Consider the following 19,951-nt stretch of genomic DNA (forward strand, 5'->3'; position numbering starts at 1 on the left):
ACACAGAGGTTATGCTGCAGCTGTACAAAACCCTGGTTAGACCCCACTTGGAGTACTGTGAGCAGTTCTGGGCACCACACCTTAGGAAAGATATATTGGCCTTGGAGGGAGTGCAACGTAGGTTTACAAGAATGTTACCTGGACTACAGGAGTTAAGTTATGAGGAGAGATTACACAAATTAGGCCTGTTTTCCCTAGATTTTAGAAGGTTAAGGGGTGATCTGATCGAAGTCTTCAAGATATTAACAGGAAAAGATAGGCTAGATAAAGATAAACTATTTCCACTGGTTGGAGATTCATAAACTAGGGGGCATAGTCTAAAAATTAGGACCAGACCGTTCAGGAGAGATGTTAGGAAGCACTTCTTCACGCAAAGGGTGGTAGAGGTTTGGAACTCCCTCCCACAAACAGCAGTTGAAGCTAGAAGAGTTGTTAACTTTAAATCTGAGATAGATTTTTGTTAAGCAAAGATATTAAGGGATGTGGGCCAAAGGCAGGTATATGGAGTTAGGCCGCAGATCAGCCATGATTTCATTGAATGGCGGGACAGGCTCGAGGGGCTGAATGGTCTACTCCCGTTCCCAACTTCCTATGTTCCTAAGTCTACTTTATGAAACCTGCCTTAAAATTTGACCGTTTTACCCTGTATCATTTTGGTGAATCTGTGCTGCACCCCTCCAACGTCAGTATATTATTCTGAGGTTTGGTGCCCAGAACTGAATGCAGTATTCCAGATGGGGGCAAATTGGAACTCTGTACAGCTGTAACTTAACTTTCCACTCTTTTGTTTTCCAGTCCTCTTCAGATAAAGGTCACCATTTCATTAGACTTACACATTTTTTGAATCTGTCCACTGGCTTTTAGTGATTTCTGTACTTGGACCCCTAAATCTCTCTGCTCCTGCACAGTTCATAGCTTCTTACCATTTAGAAAATACTCTGATCTATCTTTATTGGGTCTAAAGTGGATAACCTCACATTTTCCCACAATAAGCTCCAGTTCCACCTCCGACAGATCACCTGATGTCCCTTTGAAAGTTTCTGCTCCCATCTACACCTATGTATCGTGCCACCTAACTTAGTGTTGTTAGCAAAATATAGACAGCCTCCATTTCTTCATCCAAGTAGTTTATAAATAAAATGAGAAGCAGATCCCTGGGAGATACCACTAGTCACAACCTGCCAATTTGAGTACCTACCCATTGTTTCTACTCCCTGCCTCCTACCTCCTAACCAGCTTTGTATCCAAGCTTCCAACTCCATATACTTTCATTTTGTAAGTCTGTTATGTGGAACCTTGTCAAATACCTTTTTGAAGTCCACATAAATAACATTCATAGACACTCCCTTATCTACTATGTTAACTCAAAAAATTCAACTAGGTATATTAAACATGATTTATCCTTTACAAATCTCTATGATCAGCTTATATTTGTTCATATGTTCATCTATTTTGTCTCTAGTAACAGGTTCTAGAAACTTGCTCCATGTCTAACTTTACTGTGGGGAATAGTTGGAGAGGATGGGTGAGGATGAGTTTTTTTGGCAAGGGGGCTGAAGGTGGAACTTTTGCATAAGTGACTCTGGAAATTCAAGTACTTTTAAGTTGAAAAATACAGTATGTTTTCATGTGTCTTTCAGACTTGACTTAAAATATTTTAATTATTCCTTTTTAAATGCCTGTAATCTCTGGGAAAGTGCCAGAGGAATGGACATTGGAGTTCAGGGAGCTGGTGTTGGTGAGGAAGCAGTGCTTAATGCAGAACAGGATGCTGGTAGCTTCGTTTTGGTCAAGTGAGAGTTTATGGACAGTGGATGATGGATGAGTGTTTGAGTCTTTAAGTCTGGAGCTGAATAAAGCACCAATAAAGTTTTACGTTATACAAATAGCCATTTGGTAGTACAGAACTTGAATATTGCTGAAAATAGAGAAATTATGTTGAAGCTTTTCGTCGCACTCATCAGGACAATCTGCAACAATACCAAAGTAAGGGAAAACAACAAATTTTTACTGTATGAGAAGAGAGTGCTGATTGATTAGTAAGTGAACTCTGGTAGAGGCGTTGACATGGAGAATGTACCAGTTAATGGTGACTCACAGCTGCAAAGCTTTGTTTGAAATTTAAACCAGGCTGCTTGACTCTGGTCAAGGCATTGCCCTGGGGAATGAACCAGCGAATGGCTGTCAAGACGAAAAGCTTCGACATAATGTCTCTATTTTCAGCAAGACTAAAGCTTTTAGTGGTGGAGAAGGGTAGGGAAGTAAACTATGGTAATGATGGCATGAAGGATAGGAAGCTCAGCTGAGGATAAAATACAATGACGAGGTGAATGGTCAGGGAAGGAATAATATCAGTGGCAGTGGAGTTTGATTTATCCCATGGAAACCAAACACAATGGTAGAAATTTTCCTGATAATCAGCTGAAAGAAGTTGTGATTCATTAAAGACTTCATGTTGGGCAGACATATCAGCATACACATGATGTAGATGGATGACACTGATAGATTGTATGTAGATAAAGAGGAGGGGGGCCAGGGATAGATCCTTAAACTCCTGCGGGTAATGGTGTAGGAGAGGGAGGAGATGTTATTGCCGGAGGTGTGTTTCCTTCATCCAGATAGGCAGGAATGGACCAAGCAAGGTCCGTCCCATGGAGCTAGGTATTGGGGGAATATGACACTGTTAAATGCTGTGGAGGGGACAAATAGAGCAAGGAGGGATAATACATCATAGTTTCAGATTCCAACCAACTTCGGTGGTTGTCAGAGTAGAGGGATTTGAACAGGGAGTTACAGAAAGGTAGGCACATAGCTGAGAGTAACATGCTCAAAGACCTTGGGGAAAGGAAAGTTAGATATGGGCCAGTAGTTGGGATAGGATGGATGGGGAAGCATGAGTTTTCTTCAAAAGGGGACTGAAGGGTACACCTCCATCAAATCTCCCCTCAATCTTTTTTGCTGCAAGGAGAACAACCCCACCTTCTCCAACCAAACCTGTAGCTAAAATCCCCCATCCTTGGAACCATTCTGGTAAATCTACTCTGCACCGTCTCAAGGACTTTCACATCTTTGTTCCTATTAACTAATGGTACAAGGATTAGGGGACACAGATAGAAGGTTTGGGGCAAGAGATGCAGGGGGAATATGAGGAACAACTGTTTTACACAGCGGGTTGTAATGATCTGGCTGCCCACAAGGCTGGTGGAAGCAGAGACAATGACTTCAAGGAAATAAACTTGCAGGGCTACAGGGATCAAGCGGGTGAGTGGGACTGACTGGATGGCTCCATGGAGAGTTGGCATGGACTTGATGGGCCAAATGGTCTCCTTCTGTGCCGTATATGAATCCATGATTCTGACTCTATGACTCTGAATCTATCCTTCCTAAATTGTGGTGACCAGAACTGGACACAATACTCTAGTTGTAGCCTAACCTCAACTATCACCAGTAACCTGTCTCTCGATGCAGAAATCAACAAGCGCATGGGAAAGGCTTCCACTGCTATGTCTAGACTGGCCAAGAGAGTGTGGGAAAATGGCACACTGGCACGGAATACAAAAGTCCGCGTGTATCAAGCCTGTGTCCTCAGTACCTTGCTCTATGGCAGCGAGGCCTGGACAACGTATGTCAGCCAAGAGCGACGTCTCAATTCATTCCATCTTCGCTGCCTCCGGAGAATCCTTGGCATCAGGTGGCAGGACCGTATCTCCAACACACAAGTCCTCGAGGCGGCCAACATCCCCAGCTTATACCCTACTGAGTCAGCGGCGCTTGAGATGGCTTGGCCATGTGAGCCGCATGGAAGATGGCAGGATCCCCAAGGACGTATTGTACAGCGAGCTCGCCACTGGTATCAGACCCACCGGCCGTCCATGTCTCCGCTTTAAAGACGTCTGCAAACGTGACGTGAAGTCCTGTGACATTGATCACAAGTCGTGGGAGTCAGTTGCCAGCGATTGCCAGAGCTGGCGGGCAGCCATAAAGGCGGGGCTAAAGTGTGGCGAGTCGAAGAGACTTAGCAGTTGGCAGGAAAAAATACAGAAGCACAAGGGGAGACCCAACTGCGAAACAGCCCTGACAACCAATTTTATCTGCAGCACCTGTGGAAGAGTCTGTCACTCAGGAATTGGCCTTTATAGCCACTCCAGGAGCTGCTCCACTGACCACCTGCAGGCGCTTACCCATTGTCTCCTGAGACAAGGAGGCCAAAGAAGAAGAGCCTAACCAGAACTTTTATACGGGTTCTGCATAACTTACCTGCTTTTGTTCTGTATTTATGAAGCCAAAGATACAATATGCTTTGCTAACTACTCTCTCACTATATCCTGCCACCTTCAAAGACCTATGCACATGAACCCCCAGGTCTCTCTGCCCTTGTACACTGTTTAGAACAGTTCCATTTAGTTTATATTGCTTCTCCCTATCCCTTCCTGGTGAGTAATTGAGACGGGGGATGAAAAAGTATTTTCTTTTTCCCTCTACCTTGTGTAACAAGATGTCCTAAGTGCAGTCTCGAAAGAGAATTTCCTCCTGCACCAGCATGAATATTCTTCAATTTCTCCCATTCTTAAGACCTTTGATTTGAATTTGTGTTAATTTGTGGATAGTTTATGCTGTGGACCTGTGCCCAGTTAAAGATGGATGGAGACTGCTGACAATTATTCCTGATTGACTTTTGTAGCCAACTGAAAAGGGTTTCAACCCATCAGTATGGGCAAGATTTAGTCCCAGAGATGAAGCTAAACCCGGTTTCCCACACCAAATTATTATTTCCCCTTTCCATCCTTCATCAGTTGTGCAACCACATAACCTCACTTAAACAATAAACATAGAATGTCATTACTCCTTAAGTGCTGAAACTATGATTCTCTGATATGTGGCAGTGTGGGCTCAGAGAGAAACTGATTTCAAAGTGACCTGAGAGCCTTTTCGCAACTGCCCAAGCGTGGGAAGCAAGACTTTAGATGGAGAATTCAAATTTTACTGTCTTAACATGGTTTCCTGGGGTTGGATAGGTCCATGCTGATCATAAAGCAGGTTTGAAGACTACTCCTGTGCCTTGCAAACTGTATGCAATGGAGACACTCTAGAATCGTCATAGAATCGTTCCAGCATTGAGTCTGTGCCAGCTCTCTGGAAGAGTAATTTAATTTGTCCCACATACCTGCCCTTTCTCTGTAGCCAGCATTTTTATTTCTCTTCGGGAGCTTGTCGTATTCCCTTTTGAAGGCCATGATTGAATCTGGCTCAACCACCCTTTCAGGCAGTGCATTCCTGATATTAACTAATTGCTGCGTGAAGAAGTTTTTCCTCTTGTCACCTTTGGCTCTTTTGCCAATCACCTTAAATCTGTTGTTATGACCAGGTGAGAAAGGGATCTAGCCTTCACCTGGTCTTACCGTACAGGGTTTAATTTTAAACACGGCATTTTTTTTTAGCTCCCCCTTAGTCCTTGTTCACTAATTTCCAATTATAAAGCAAAGAAACTATTCAAACGGGTTTTCTTAGGTTTAATGAAGAAGGTTGAACTTTATTAAATTTAAACTCTATTTATTTTTAAATTTTATTTATTTAGAGATACAGCACTGAAACAGGCCCTTCGGCCCACTGAGTCTGTGCTGACCATCAACCACCCATTTATACTAATCCTACATTAATCCCATATTCCTACCACATCCCCACCTTCCCTCAATTCCCCTACCTATACTAGGGGCAATTTATAATGGCCAATTTACCTATCAACCTGCAAGTCTTAGGCTGTGGGAGGAAACCGGAGCACCCGGCGAAAACCCACGCAGTCACAGGGAGAACTTGCAAACTCCGCACAGGCAGTACCCAGAATTGAACCCAGTGCTAACCACTGTGCCGCCCTATTCGGCTAATGCCTATAGATACGTGACGCGCCCACGCTAGCATGCATACGCGATACATGCAGATAGAGACTGAAAAGAGCAGAAGAAATACAGTAGAAAAATTTGAGGCAATATCGGAAGATGGTTTTGGTTACTGTTCTTTGAGCTCGTTGTAAAGTCCTTGATTGTAGGTAGGTCTTGCTTTTCATTGGGGCCCAGTATTCTTAAACCTTTTTTGATGTAGGAGACTTTTCTCTCTTGAAGTTCATGTGTCCTCAGTGGGTCCAGAGCCTTGTGAGAAAGAGATGGGGGCAGACAGGAGAGGTCTTCGCACTCCAGGAGCAAACAGTCTTTCTCAGTTCAAAAACTCTGTGGCTAGTTCAAAAAACCCTGGACTGGCTAGTTAGTTATGTGACCAGCTGGTTTAACCAGTCCTAGAATTTGTGGATTGTGTCACCTTAGCAGTCTCTGGAATGCTCTTCCTTACACCTTCGTTGTCTGGTGATCAGAATCCATTGTGGGTTGAATGTCAGGGAATGGTCCTTTTGGCTCCACAAGCACTGTCTGTTAGTATGCAAATGTTTTTCAGCAAAGTGTCTGGCAGCCCATGTAACAGGCCTTCTCTTCCCAGCAAGTTTAAAATCGATGTTCATGTGACAAAATTAATATGCCTCATTCTTGGAAGGTGGGGGCCTGCATGACACTATGTTGTCTGGTTCTTGATCCTTCTGCCAACAAGAATATTTTCTCTCTATCTGCTCTGTCTAGACCTCTCAAGATTCTCAACACCTCTATCAAATCATCTCTCAACCTTCTCTTTAAGAACAACCCCAGCTTCTCCACTCTTTTTATGTAACTGAAGTCCCACGTCCCTGGAACCAGTCTTTTAAATCTTTTCTAGGATGCAGGGCACAGTTTCTCTTAAGTGACAGTTTGGCCTAACGGAGAGAGATCTCATTTGAGCTATCTGTGTGCAGGCAAGATAATTATAACGTTTTCAAAAAAGAATCACTTTGTCTTATAAAAGAAATACTTTTCTCATTTTTATTAAATACTACATTTTGCTTCTCATTTAAGTATAAATAAAAGAATAAGGAAGAAAATGTAAATATTATCCACATAAGTCAATGCACGTCTGCTGTTTACGCATTTTATTTTGGTTTACTGTAGGTTTTCCAGTAGAAATGTATTAACTTTGACATGGTTTCCACAAAGAAGGACCTCACATAGGACTTGAGGAAATTGTACCAAAGAGTTTAGCACATAATCGCTCACCTAGAATAACAGTTCGTCCAAGAAAGCTGGGCAAATATATTTACCAAAATGACCAACTTCTACTAAAGTGCTATGAAGCTTAACATGTGCATCTTCATCTGCTTGTAACTGTCACCAAGAGTTTTTAAAGTACATTTTAAATGCTTAAAAGATTTTAAGGATTGTAATATTTGCTATTGGTGTGATTCATTTTAAATATTCTTTGTGCTTGTGTTTAACAGATTTTGTTCCAAAAGCTGTAGAAACATGATGTATTTAAATTGAGTAACCTAGATGTGATTTTAAGGACATAAATTTCTGATTTTTTTTTAGAAGCTGACATACATCAAGGGCTACATTGTATGGCATATAGAATGGTCAACTTACCTATGACAACAGCTAAGAAAAATGGATTTTTTTGAGACTGCTACTTCATCAAAATCCTCCTTTCTTCAATCAGTGTAATGTTTCTCTTCATATGCTCCTACATGTAGCAAAATATTTTGCAGAATTTACTATGGAACCTAAGGACTTTTCTTGTATTCATGAAGAGCCCTGTGAAGTTCATCGAATAGCTAAAGGTATTTCTGAAGCAAATGAAATTGAATGTTGTGAATTTGGAGCCAAATGGAGAATATGCAAAAATAAGAAACTGAGCAAGGAAACTACTATGCTTCCTGAAACACACTTTTCAGTTTTTCAGACTGAAGACTCTGTTTCTGACCAAATGTTGAATTTTTCTTTAAATGGAATAACATATGAAAACAAATTTGATGGTGCAAAGGTTGATGAATCAGATACCACTACCAATACTCAAGAAAGTTTGTTCATGGAAAAATATAATGGAGATGATGCATTACTACCTATTCCAAGCCAGAACTGGAGTTACTTTGAATCTTTCATAAACGAAAACAAAGAAGAATTTTTAGATCTCTGTGCAACAGATGATTTTTCAACTAACTTAATCAGTGAAGAAGAAAGTGACAGTTTTTTGTTTGATGATGAATCAACACTAAGTAGTGATGTCTGCTCACTGAAGATAAGGTATGAATCTTTTCAGGACAATGTGAGAGAGAAAACTAATGCTTTTCAAGATGATGCACAACTTCATTTTTTTCCCAGTACCCGATGTAATGGAAGCAAAAAAGATGTGAAAAGCCCCATAAAAAAGCATTCTGCTTCTGTACAGGAAGAGAAAAAGGAACATGACAGTCCAGAACATCACACGCTGTATGAATTAGAAAGTAACAAATGCCTTCTGTCGGGTGTTTTTATGGATAACTGGAAAGATGGTGAGAATTCCATAGACTCAGTCTGCTTATCCTCCATTCTAAATGAAGATAGAGGAAATTGGAAGCTATTAAGGAAAAGTTCTGAAAGGTATTCAAATCAATCCAATTATACCTTGAGGGCGAAACGGCAAATACGGTATAGTGATGATTATTTATATGAGATTGATTCTTTAGAGACCATGAAAACTTTGGGCAAAAAGGATCATGTTGTAGATGCCCCATGGGAAGATGATGATGACTGGTGCCCTCGGAAAAGAAAAAAAACTGGGAAAAAAGAACCACCTGTTATTATCAAATATATAATTGTCAATCGGTTTAAAGGTCACAAAAACATGCATGTAAAAATCAGTAGATTAGATTGCACAGAAAGACAAGTACTATTGACTGATGAAGTGGTAAAAAAATATAAAAAGCTTTCACCACTTAAGGAATTTTGGTCTCGAATTCCTAATGATTGTAATATGTATCATAACCAAGAAAAACTTGATAGAAAACTAAAAATCTGTTCTGGTGCTGGAATGTCTTATATGTTCTTTGCTTCTAAAAATAAAAAACAACGAACACTTGCTAATGGGATGTCATCAATTAAAATAGGATGCACTTTGAGTCACCAAAAAGACAGTGTCATTGAAACAGATGCTACAAATACAGAAGTACCCAAGAAAGTACAAAAATATGATAAGTCGGTTTATGAATTTACAGATGAAATAGAACTGAAGCGCATCACCATTCGGACTGTGAGTAAAGCCAATCAGTTAAGAGTCATGCATGAAGACTCTTCATTACAAAAGCTAAAGAAGAAACACAAAATACTTTCAAAGAAAAGGAGAGCAAATGGTCTGGATGGTAAAGATACTCGTGGTAGAAATTCTTTAGAAAGTGCAAATGAAAAGCCTCAAGTTCCAAATTCAAGCATGCACAAAATTCCAGGTCAGTGGAATTCTGCTTCTACCTTACTTAAATTCAACACTGCGAGTTTACATTCCCCGACATTCAGTGACAAAGTAGAAACACGTAGTGGTTTACTTTCTCCAGTTCCAGCTACCAGTTGCCCAGACTGGTCTGTACCATCTGCTTACAATACACACTCAGCTTCAGAATCCCTTGGAGGATATTTCCGGTCTCTGCTCGATGGGAATGATTCCTCAGTTAACGAAAACTTCCAATTTTCCTCCCATCATTCCTGTGCCAATGGGCAGTACAACAAAGTTGTGACAGAAAACCCATTCTTTTCTCCACTGCAAAGAGAAACTGATAATGTCTCCACAGGGTGCAACAGTAGTGGATCAAATGTGCTTCATTTTTTAGCAGAAAAACAAAACCTCCAGGAAGTTTGGAATGTAGAGACTATTCCGAATGTATATCTTCACAATGTAATGGGAAAAGATCAATTTCCATTAGGCACAGTTGACTCTGAAAATGAAAGACGGATGCAGATTGGAGTTGAAAATCAATCAACTGTAAACAGTAATATAAATCAATGTGGCTGGAAGGCGTACAGTAGTCAAAATGAATTAAATGCCAACCTCAGTCAAAAGATATTAAATGAAGGAACAAAGCAACTGTTTCCTTCAAAAGATTCTCCATGCATTTTAGACATTTCAAACTTTACACCAGCAAAAGTAAAGCAGAACTCTTGGTCTGAATTTTCACAGGAATATACACCAAAAATCCTCTCCAAAGCAGGCAAGTCTGATATGAAATATTTGGAGCATTGCAGCCACGGTCAGCTTTCCAGTAAGGCTCCATCACCAAATTTGTGTGTAGAGCAGTGGCAGGTTTGTAGTGAACGATACAGTACAAATATCCATACTTATTGCACCAACAGTGATCCAACATGTGTTTCATGTTCACAATGTGCACAATCTTCTGTCCATTTACAGACTTCTGATCATTTGAATTCAAGTAATTACAAATATTCAAAAATTAATAAGGCAATAAATATTGCAAGAAAAGGTCTTGCAAAATCAAGTGCAGTTCAGTGGGACAGAAAAGCTCTTCAGAAATACCAGAATTGCAAAACTGAGATCAAAAGCATAAAAGTAGAGAGTATTGAAAAGGACAGTACATCACCAGAAGATTATGAAACTGTTGAAGTTCAGGGTAACTCTTCAGATGCATTATATGCAAATCAAATATGTCAATCTGAAAAAGCTTATAAACCCACAAAAGGGTTTACTAATAAAGATTTAGAAATGTGTGCAAAGTTTGTGAAGAAGGGTTTAATGAATGCAAAAAACAAACTTCCTATAAAGGAAGCAAAACTGAATGGAAAAGGAAAATACTGGGTTGCTTCTGCAGAATCATATGATGATGTATTAAGCAACATTACTAGAGGAAGCAGATTATTAAATAATGGTCAGAGAGAATTTGACGAACCTGGTAATATCCTTTCCAACATAGTATCTGGAATGGCAGCAGTTAATCAGTTTATGATGGCCTCAGTGGAACCAATCTTAAATCATGGGCAAGTTGTTCTCCCTGCTGTTAATCAGTCTTTGGAAGTGCAAAATAGTTCCAAATGGAAACCCAAACCAATGCAGATATCGCAGATTGGTACAAAAGATCAAAAAAAAAACCACAGCATGTTTCTGAATGTAACCCAAGCAATGTGAATCTTAATAATTACCCTGTCAATCATATTGCATCTTGCTATGTTCAAAGTGTGTATGGTTCTACCGCACAAATAGCTGACTCCCAGCTATCCAAGCAATACATTTTGTGAGTAACAAAGGAAAGATATATCATGTGAACTTCAGTTTTTTATTACCTCTGCTCATAGCAATGATGTATTCTGTTTATATACTTGGAGTCCTTCAACTGATTTATTATTATTTAGCATACGTCCCTGTAAGTAAAGTTCAGGGTACCAAGTATTTTGAGACCTTGCCCACCAAAATGTACAATGTTTTAAATAGAATTGGTACAAGGATTGCAGTTTTTTTTAAATACATATCACTATTTGAAAAGTCTGCCTTTTTTGCTATACTTGAGGGAATATCATACCATGGAGAAATCTAGGACATTTTTGAAGGTATTGTCAATTAGATTTGCTTTCAGCTTTAATGCTAATACAGACTGTTTTAAAATGTGTATCCTAGTTACATATATTAATGTATTTACAATTCAGCTTATGTACTTAGAATGATTATTATTGCGAGGACACCTTTTTAATAGTCAAGCTGTCACTGTCTAGCTTTACTGTAAATTAAATTAATTACCCTGATTTAACTGTCTTGCCTATTGTAGAATTATCCTTTTGTCCAATCTGCTTCTCTTTGCAATTTTTAAGAATCAAATTTTAGTCAGTGTTTTGTTCTGTCACGCTGAGCTTAATACATCACTTTAACAGGAACATTTTGACCAAAATATTAATTTTAGAAGGAAAACAGTAAATATTGTGTTCTCAAGCATTTTGTGGTAAAACCCCTAAAAATAGATGGATATTATCTGTTTATTTTGATTTAGTTGAAAAACTTTTATTGCAAAGATTTGCTTGACCATTGTGAATTATAGCCTTTGCTCACCTCCGCAGAAAATTCTTTTCTCTAACATTTCCCTAAGCATGAAAATGAATTCAAATAAAACAAATACTAAGTAGGTAGATTTGTAAATGGGTTTAGGGTATGTTTTAGTACTGACCATAGGTTGTGAATGTATGTAGATAAACCTAAAGAGGTTCCCCAGAAACTCAAATTGCTGGGGTAAATGGTTTGAGTTTAAAATTAACTCTTTGTACAGTCACAGTAAAGCACTCCACTACACTTCCAGTACAGAATATTGCATGTTTTTCATACAATTTCATTTCACTCGAGGCCCATTGAAAAAGATGACATTTCATCATTCAAGATCATGCTATTACCTTCACTTGTAGAATAGAAAAACTTCAACTTGCTGCCTTATCATTCCTTCATGATTGTTTCATTGTTACCTGTCTTAAATGAAAGCATAATTTAATCTAGTGAGTGATCTAAGAACTTATTGCCTGTTTGTTTGAATTGTGGTGAGTACAGCATTGATAAATATAAATTATGTTCCTCATTTCTTTGTGTGCTCTATCCAGCCAATATTAAAATTCTAATAATTATAAGCAGATAACTTTAAGAGTAAATACATTGCTAAATGGAGTGCAGATTGATTCCAGTGGCATTTCTATGAACTGCACTTATTCCCTTGGTATCTTTCAGTTGTACCTTCTCACTGAAAAATAGACTCTACCACTAACATTGGCCCAGATTTTGCAATAAAAAGTAATGGTGAGACTATTGGTGCTCACCATTTTTAAAGAGCAAATAGGACAGCAAAATCTGGTGGTTGCGCATGTGCAGTTAAGGGTGGAAATTGGGGAATTGCTATCTGAGTTGCTCTACTCTTCCAGAAGCTTTGCTGTAACCATATCTCGCTGACAAATTCAGCCTTCAAATAGATGAAAGGCTTGATGTTGTGATACTTGACCACTAAATGCCCACTAACCATGTCAGGAAAAGTTAGGGCTTGTACATTCAAGTGTAAGTGAATTTTTAATGGCATGATAACTCATAATTACAGCCAAACAACCTCTCTGGCACAGAAAAATAACTTTTATAAGTTTGGAGTCTCATCCCTTCAGATTTTAATTATTGGAAGAGATTTTTTTTAAAAATTCTTTTATGTTCTCTTTTATCTGTTTCTTAATCCCACCTTCTTTCCCTGTCTTTTTATTTTGCTTTCTGTATATGATTTGGTATTGAACTAACTTACACTTCCTGGTTCAGACTCTGCAGGCCTCTATAAGGATTCCTCAGTTTGTTTGGTTAAGGAGACACACCATTGCTTACCCTGTTTCACCCAAGTCTCAGTCCTCCTGTTTTGACTCTAATTGCCACAACTTCCAGTGCAAAGGTCCATAGAAAGTATGTGGGTAAGTGTAACAAACAGCTAGTGACATTCATTCACCACTGACCACAAAATTTAGATTAATATTCTGTCCACAGGAGTGTACATTCTCTCATGCAATGCAATCAGGTACTAACAAGCTCGCAAGTTTCAATGTGCTGTGGCAGTTGCAGGTTAACAGGAAATAGCTCTTGACCATTTGCAAGTATTGTATTTTTTCACTGTTAAAAAATTGCATTCCATCATAAAATCATATAGCACCGAAAGAAGCCATTGTTCTCTTTGAAAGAGCTATTGAATTAATCCCACTTCCTTGCTCTTTCCCTATAGCGCTAAAAATTTTCCTTTTCAATTTTCAAGGATGAAGGGGTTGACTTATCAAGAATGGCTAAACAGGTTAGGCCTTTATTCATTAGAGTTTAGAAGAATGAGGGTTGTTCTTATTGAAATGTACAAGATTTTGAGGGGGTTTGACTGGGTAGATGTTGAGAAGATGTTTCCACTAGTGGGGAATCTCGAACTAGGGGACATGTTACAGAATAAGGGAGCACTCATTTAAAACTGAGAGGCGACGCAATTTCTTCTGAGGGTAGTGAATGTCTGGAATTCTGTACCCCAGAGAGTTGAACAGGCTAGATCACAAGTATTTAAAGAGGAGGTAGATAGATTTTTGAAATATCGGGGAGTTGAGGGCTATGAGGAGCTGGTACGAAAGAGGAGTTGAAGTCTGGCGCAGATCAGCCATGATCTTATTGCATGGCGGGGCAGGCTTGCAGGGCAGAATGGCCGACACCTGCTCCTATTTCTTATGTTCTTATGTTTTTCTTAAGTATATATCCAATTCACATTTGAAAGTCACTATTCAATCTGCCTCCAGTATCCTTTCAGGCAGTGTATTCCAGATCATCATAACTCGCTGAGTTTGAAAAAAAACTCACCTCCCGACTGGTTATTTTGTCAGTTATCTGAAATCTGTCTGGTTACTTTGTCCCTCCTGGCAATGGAAACAGTTTGTCCTTATTTACTGTATCAAAGCCCTTCATAATTTTGAACACCTCAACAAAATCTCTTAATCATCTCTGCTTTAAAGGCAACAATCCCAGTTAATTGAAAACCCTCATCTTCGGTATCTTTCTAATAAATCTCCTCCTATACTCTCTCCAAGGCCTTGACATCCTTCCTAAAGTGTGGTTGCCAGAATTAGAAACAATACTCCAGCTGAAGCCGAACCAGCAATTTATAAGGGTTTGGCATATCTTCCACGCTTTTGTACTCCATGCTTCTACTTCCAAAGCCAACAATCCTGTATACTTTTTTAACTGCCTTATTTTGTGTGTTTTTATATTTATGGGTTTAGAGGGGAAATAATCTAAGAAATTCACAGGGGAAAAGTTGGCAGGGCAGAAGTCTGACCGAATAATGATTCAGTCTACACAACCAAACTTCATATTTTGCTTGCAGTATGAAGACATAAAGAATAATCTACTGCAAAAAGGTTTCTTGTACTGAGCTTTCAATTCAGACCATGTATAATTGACTTGCTATGCTATTTGGTGGATCCAAAGTTGATTTCTTCAATAAAGTTTACTTATTCTGGCACATCTGATGTATTGGTCCATGCAGAACCTGAGGGCATGAGTTTAAAATTAACTGACCTCAAAGTAGACTAGACATTAGAGGAAATCCCTCCCCTTACATAGAATAGTAGATGTGCAGAACAAACTTTACAAAGCTGTTGTTGCCGTGTACTTCAAAATAGTGGACATTTTTTTGGTTGAGAAGATTTGGTTGTATGGGGAAAATTATAAATTGCTGTGATTAAATAGTGCACAGGATATGGTGGAGGTCAGGTATTGTCTGTGGAGAGCAGCTGTCCAGCATTCAACAGTAAAGAGTACTCTGGAGTTCCTGGTTAAAGTTGGGTTGGGGGTGGGGGGTGCATGGGGTGGTGGTGAGGAAATACTTGTGCTGAAGTTTGCTTCTAGAGATTAAAATAAGTGGCTGGGGCCTATAATATTTGGAAGCAGTTAGATCAATGAGCTGAATGGTCTTTCTTTGTATTCTTGTGATCTTAATGTTGTACTGTTCGGTTTCTAAATGCCAAAATGGGTCCAGTTTTTCTATGCCATTTGTAAAATAGGAACATTTTGTTTAATTTTGACATCTTGAATCTGGCATCTCGAATCTGTCCATCTTGTATATCTGTTGGAGCTATTTCTATTCCCAGGCTTCTTAGTTAGAGTGCATCACTAATTTTTAAACTGGCTCACATTACTGAGGCCAGTAAATCAGAATTTTTAAAATATTTAACTTGTAAAAATTATACTTGCCTTCATTTTAATTACTCACTTAAAAGCTACTAATTGCTCATTAACTTAATGATGGCACCCTGCTTTCATGGAAGCATTACAGTTTGATTTCCCTTTGTGTTGCATTAAGAACAGCTGTCATACAGGTAAGTGCAGTGTACCACAAAATAAAACAGAGTCCAAGTTTTATATGACTCAGGTTCGTGTTTATTGCTTCATTTGTCCAGATATCATTTTCTCCCTAAAATTAAGTCCCCTTTGGATGGCACTCTACAATTTCCTATTTCCATTCAGGACTGTCTGCCTGTGGACTGTTGCCAGTGTGGAGATTGATTCACTGCTGTTCCTTTTTTACTTCTGTAATATGTAGGGAAATTTCCACAGTCCCATGTTTGAGATTAGAAACTCAATACGTGGGACCCGCATCCCACTGTTCAGCAGCATGATGGAGCTTTGACAGGGTCATTAAACTGAAAGAAAGTCTTGTGCATAAGTCATTGAAGGTTGCAAGACAAGATAAGAGCAGTTAATAAAGCATATAGTATCCTAGGCTTTATCAATAGGGGCATAGAATATAAGGAAGTTATGTTGAACTTATATAAGACACTAGTTAGGCCTCAGCTGGAGTATTGTGTCCAGTTCTTGGCACCACACTTTAGGAAAGATGTGAGGGCATTGGAGAGAGTACAGAAAAGATTCATGAGAAATGGTTCCATAGATGAGGAATTTCAGTTATGAAGATAGATTGGAGAAGTTAGGACTGTTTTTCTTGGAGAAGAGAAGGCTGAGAGGTGATTTGATAGAGGTATTCAAAATCATGGGTCTGGACAGAGTAGATAGGGAGAAACTGTTCCCACCTGTGAAAGGATTGAAAATGAGAGGGCACAGATTTAAAGTAATGTGTAAGAGATGCAAAAGCGACATGAGGAAAAACATGTTCACACAAGTGGTTAAGGTTTGGAATGCACTGCCTGAGAGTGTGGTGGAGGCAGGCTCTCCATTGAAGCATTCAAAAGACTATTATCTGAAAAGGAAGAATTTGCAGGATTACTTGGGAGAAGGTGGGAGAATGACATCACGTGAATTGCTCTTTTGGACAGCCAGTGCAGACACGATGGGCCGAATGGCCCTCCTTCTGCGCCGTAACAATTCTGCGAACATGCCCTATGGTAAGGTAGATGCCCATTTACTATAAAGGTATGTTAGCAAAATATGTGTGTTCGGCTATATAGTTTGTTTTTTGACAAATTGCTTGCCCACCTAACATTTAAATTTATCTAATCATACTTCACCAAATCCAAGTTTGACAGATTATCTTGAAACATTCCATTGTAATGTTTTTAGTGGAGAAGCTCTACTCGGTTGTCAGTTACTACACATAACCAGGGAGTCTTTGATGTCCAGAAACTTTTATAAACCTGAGCACAGAGAGAAGAAAATAAAATGCATTTCAGTTTTGATGTCCTAGCCTACACTCCAACAGCAATATGTTTTCGGGTACTTCTGAAACCTTTTGCATTTTATATCCAAGTACAGTTGCAAGGCAAGGATTTAAAAGTGTCACACTTCTAATAAAGCAGATCAGTAGAATTCTTCCCTTTTCCAGAATGGAGCTGCACTCCAGAACAATGTTTTTACTGCCTTATCAATCCATCTTATTTCCGATTCAATTTTGCTCTCGATTTTAGAGTGATCATGCTTTACAATCTGCTTATTTTTCCTTGTTCTGTTAATTTTTCTTCCTTCCAGGTACTGTGCCACACAGTTGGGCTAGTGGTTTCTTGTACAATTTTATCACCTTTTGGATCAACAGATAGAATTTCTATGTTGCTTAAAAGGTCATGCATTTCTTGCAGTTCTGTGTATTTTTGTTGCAAAAACCATTTACATTCAGGATACTGGTACATTGGGGACAGGTTCTGGAAATTGCCTAATGCCCAATTTGCATAATCACTCCTTATAATCCAATCCCTCCATCACCTCAATCATTCTTGTTGCTCCCTTCTGTATCCTTTCAATAATTGCAATATCCTTTTTTTGTTGCTGTGATGTCCAGAACAGTATACAGAATTCTAATAGCTGTACCAATGATTTATAAACTGACAGGATTATCTCACTCTAACAGCTCAATGTTGACTTTTTAGTACATCCGGAACCTGATTGTTTTGCTCACTGCCACCATGCACTGTTACATTTAGCTTTAATTTATTGTCAGTCAGGACTCCCAGATTATAATTCTCCATGAACATCATTCTCTTTGCATTTAGGAGTCCCATCCTAGAGTTTTTTTATCCCCGTGTTTCAATTTGCGTTTATCTACATTGAATTTTATCTGCCAGCTATATTCCCAATTCCCAAGTTTATTCAAATTCTTCTGTAGCTTAGCCTATTCAGCATAGTGCTGTTAAGTGTGAATTTATATTAATTTATCTATCCACCTGCAGTGAGTAAGAAAAACATTGCTTTCTATAAACCATGTACTATTTCCAAGCAATAGTTACAGATATCCTTCCAAATTTGTGAAGTGCAACTTCAACCAATATGACCTCAGATTTACTGTGAGCAACAACTGGAAATGTGATATTATGTCCCAAAAAACTCGGCACACACTAGAAAGTATAATTGACTCAAATGCATAGCCACCTTTCTTCAAGAAAAACAGAAAAAAAGGTCAAAAGAAAATCAAATCCACTCAAATGAGCAAAGCTCATTTTGCTGCATTGGCCAATGCTGATTCAACAAATCTATATTTCATTGAAAAATTAAAACTCCATAGAAAATGTTTACATGTGGCGAGCAATTAGGATCTGGAATGCACTGCCTGAGATTGGTGAAGGCAGGTTCAATAGTGGCTTTCAAAAGGGAATTGGACAAGCACCTGAATAGGAAAAAAAAATGGAGGCTACAGGGAAAGGGTGTGGGAGTGGGACTAGCTGAGTGCTCTTGCAGAGAGCTGGCATGGGCACAATGTGCCGAATGGCCTCCTCAGTTGTAACCCTTCTATGATTCTATGAATAGAGTTTCAGGGCAACACAAGCAGTCCCTCACTGTCAATGATATCACTGGAGTGGCTTCAAAGAAAGAATACTCAAATATGAGTCTCCGGCCAAGTATAAAATTTGAATTTTCTTTAAATGGTAACTTGTTTTATAGTACACCTTGCATGTTTATATGTACTAAAATACTCCTTTCCTTCGATGTTAACCCTAGCTTTGGATCTGCCAAATCTTCTTTGCCAAGGCTATTATAGTTCATTTAGTTTCAACTTTCTTAAAAATGAATCATCACATTAATTAACATCCACCTGCTACAACTACTTTGATTTTTCTAGCATTCCTTGTGTAGAGGAATTTCTGGTAGGGTGGAGAAAACTATTTACATTATTTGTGCTGTGATATTCAGCCATTGAAATAATTTTCTGTAAACCTAAAGTGTGTTACCAAAGAGACTAAGTAAATGAATATAAGCAGGAAAAAAAATCAAATATTATTTGAAATGTAAAAATAAGCAATATTTGAATGGATCTAAACTTATTGCCACTAGTCATACTATTTTAATAGTGAATCTAAGGAAGTCTTTGTTGATAGAAACATATATATTGATTTTAGCTTAATACAAATTCTGGTACTATAGCAACTTTTGGATAACTCGAATTCTTGAATATTTCCTGTTCATGTAAACAGATGTTTGATCTGCGTATTAAAGACAATTTCCACATGGAGCAAATCACCTAAATTTGAGTTGCATAACTGCAAAATATTTTTTATAAGTTTGCAAAAGTTAAAGTTTTTAAAACAATGAAGCCAATTTAGCAGCAAGCACTCAAAATTATGTTGCTTCAAAGGAGTTACTTTGATTTTTAAGTATTAGCTTTACTTAGTTGGTAGCACTCTTTCCACTGGGGGAGAAGGTTGTAGGTTCATGCCCCATTATGGACTTAACCATATAATCTAGGTTGGCATTTCAGTGTAGCACTAAAGTGCTACATTATCTTTCGGATGTCACAGTAAATCAAGAACATGTCTGCCTGCTCAAGTGGATGCAAAAGATCCCAAAGCACTATTCAAAGAGCACGGAATTATAGATCTGCATTCCTCCCTTAACCAACACCACCTAAAACAAAAACATAAACATTGCCTGATCATTTATTCTCATTTGCTGTTTGTGTGCAAATTGGCTAGCGTGTTTGCATACCTCATAGTAACAGCACTTCAAAAAATTGACTGTATAGTACTTTGGGTGTCGTGAGGCCATGACATGCTATTATATAATGGTATATTTTCTTTTACACTGATTAGATTCTCTTCTGTAAAGCACACCGTTAATTTTTTTTTTGTGTATTAAGGCTGTTGAATGTTTGTTTGTGTTT

The 19,951-nt window shown here is 38.6% G+C and overlaps 2 protein-coding genes across 2 annotated transcripts in view; one reads left to right on the plus strand and one right to left on the minus strand.

The window, feature by feature from the left end:
- LOC137371445 (neurite extension and migration factor-like) overlaps positions 1 to 11,105 on the plus strand; it is a 34,029-nt gene extending 22,924 nt beyond the window's left edge. The window contains exon 2 of the mRNA XM_068034061.1: positions 7,440 to 11,105. Coding sequence (XP_067890162.1) covers positions 7,585 to 11,013 — 3,429 coding nt within the window. The 5' untranslated portion in view covers positions 7,440 to 7,584 and the 3' untranslated portion in view covers positions 11,014 to 11,105. The remainder of the gene's footprint in view (positions 1 to 7,439) is intronic.
- The window catches only part of LOC137371446 (phospholipid scramblase 1-like), a 348,513-nt gene that overhangs the window by 304,246 nt on the left and 24,316 nt on the right, over positions 1 to 19,951 (minus strand). The gene's annotated exons all lie outside the window — the stretch shown is intronic.

This window comes from Heterodontus francisci, chromosome 6, assembly GCF_036365525.1.
Source record: "Heterodontus francisci isolate sHetFra1 chromosome 6, sHetFra1.hap1, whole genome shotgun sequence".
Classification (NCBI taxonomy): domain Eukaryota; kingdom Metazoa; phylum Chordata; class Chondrichthyes; order Heterodontiformes; family Heterodontidae; genus Heterodontus; species Heterodontus francisci.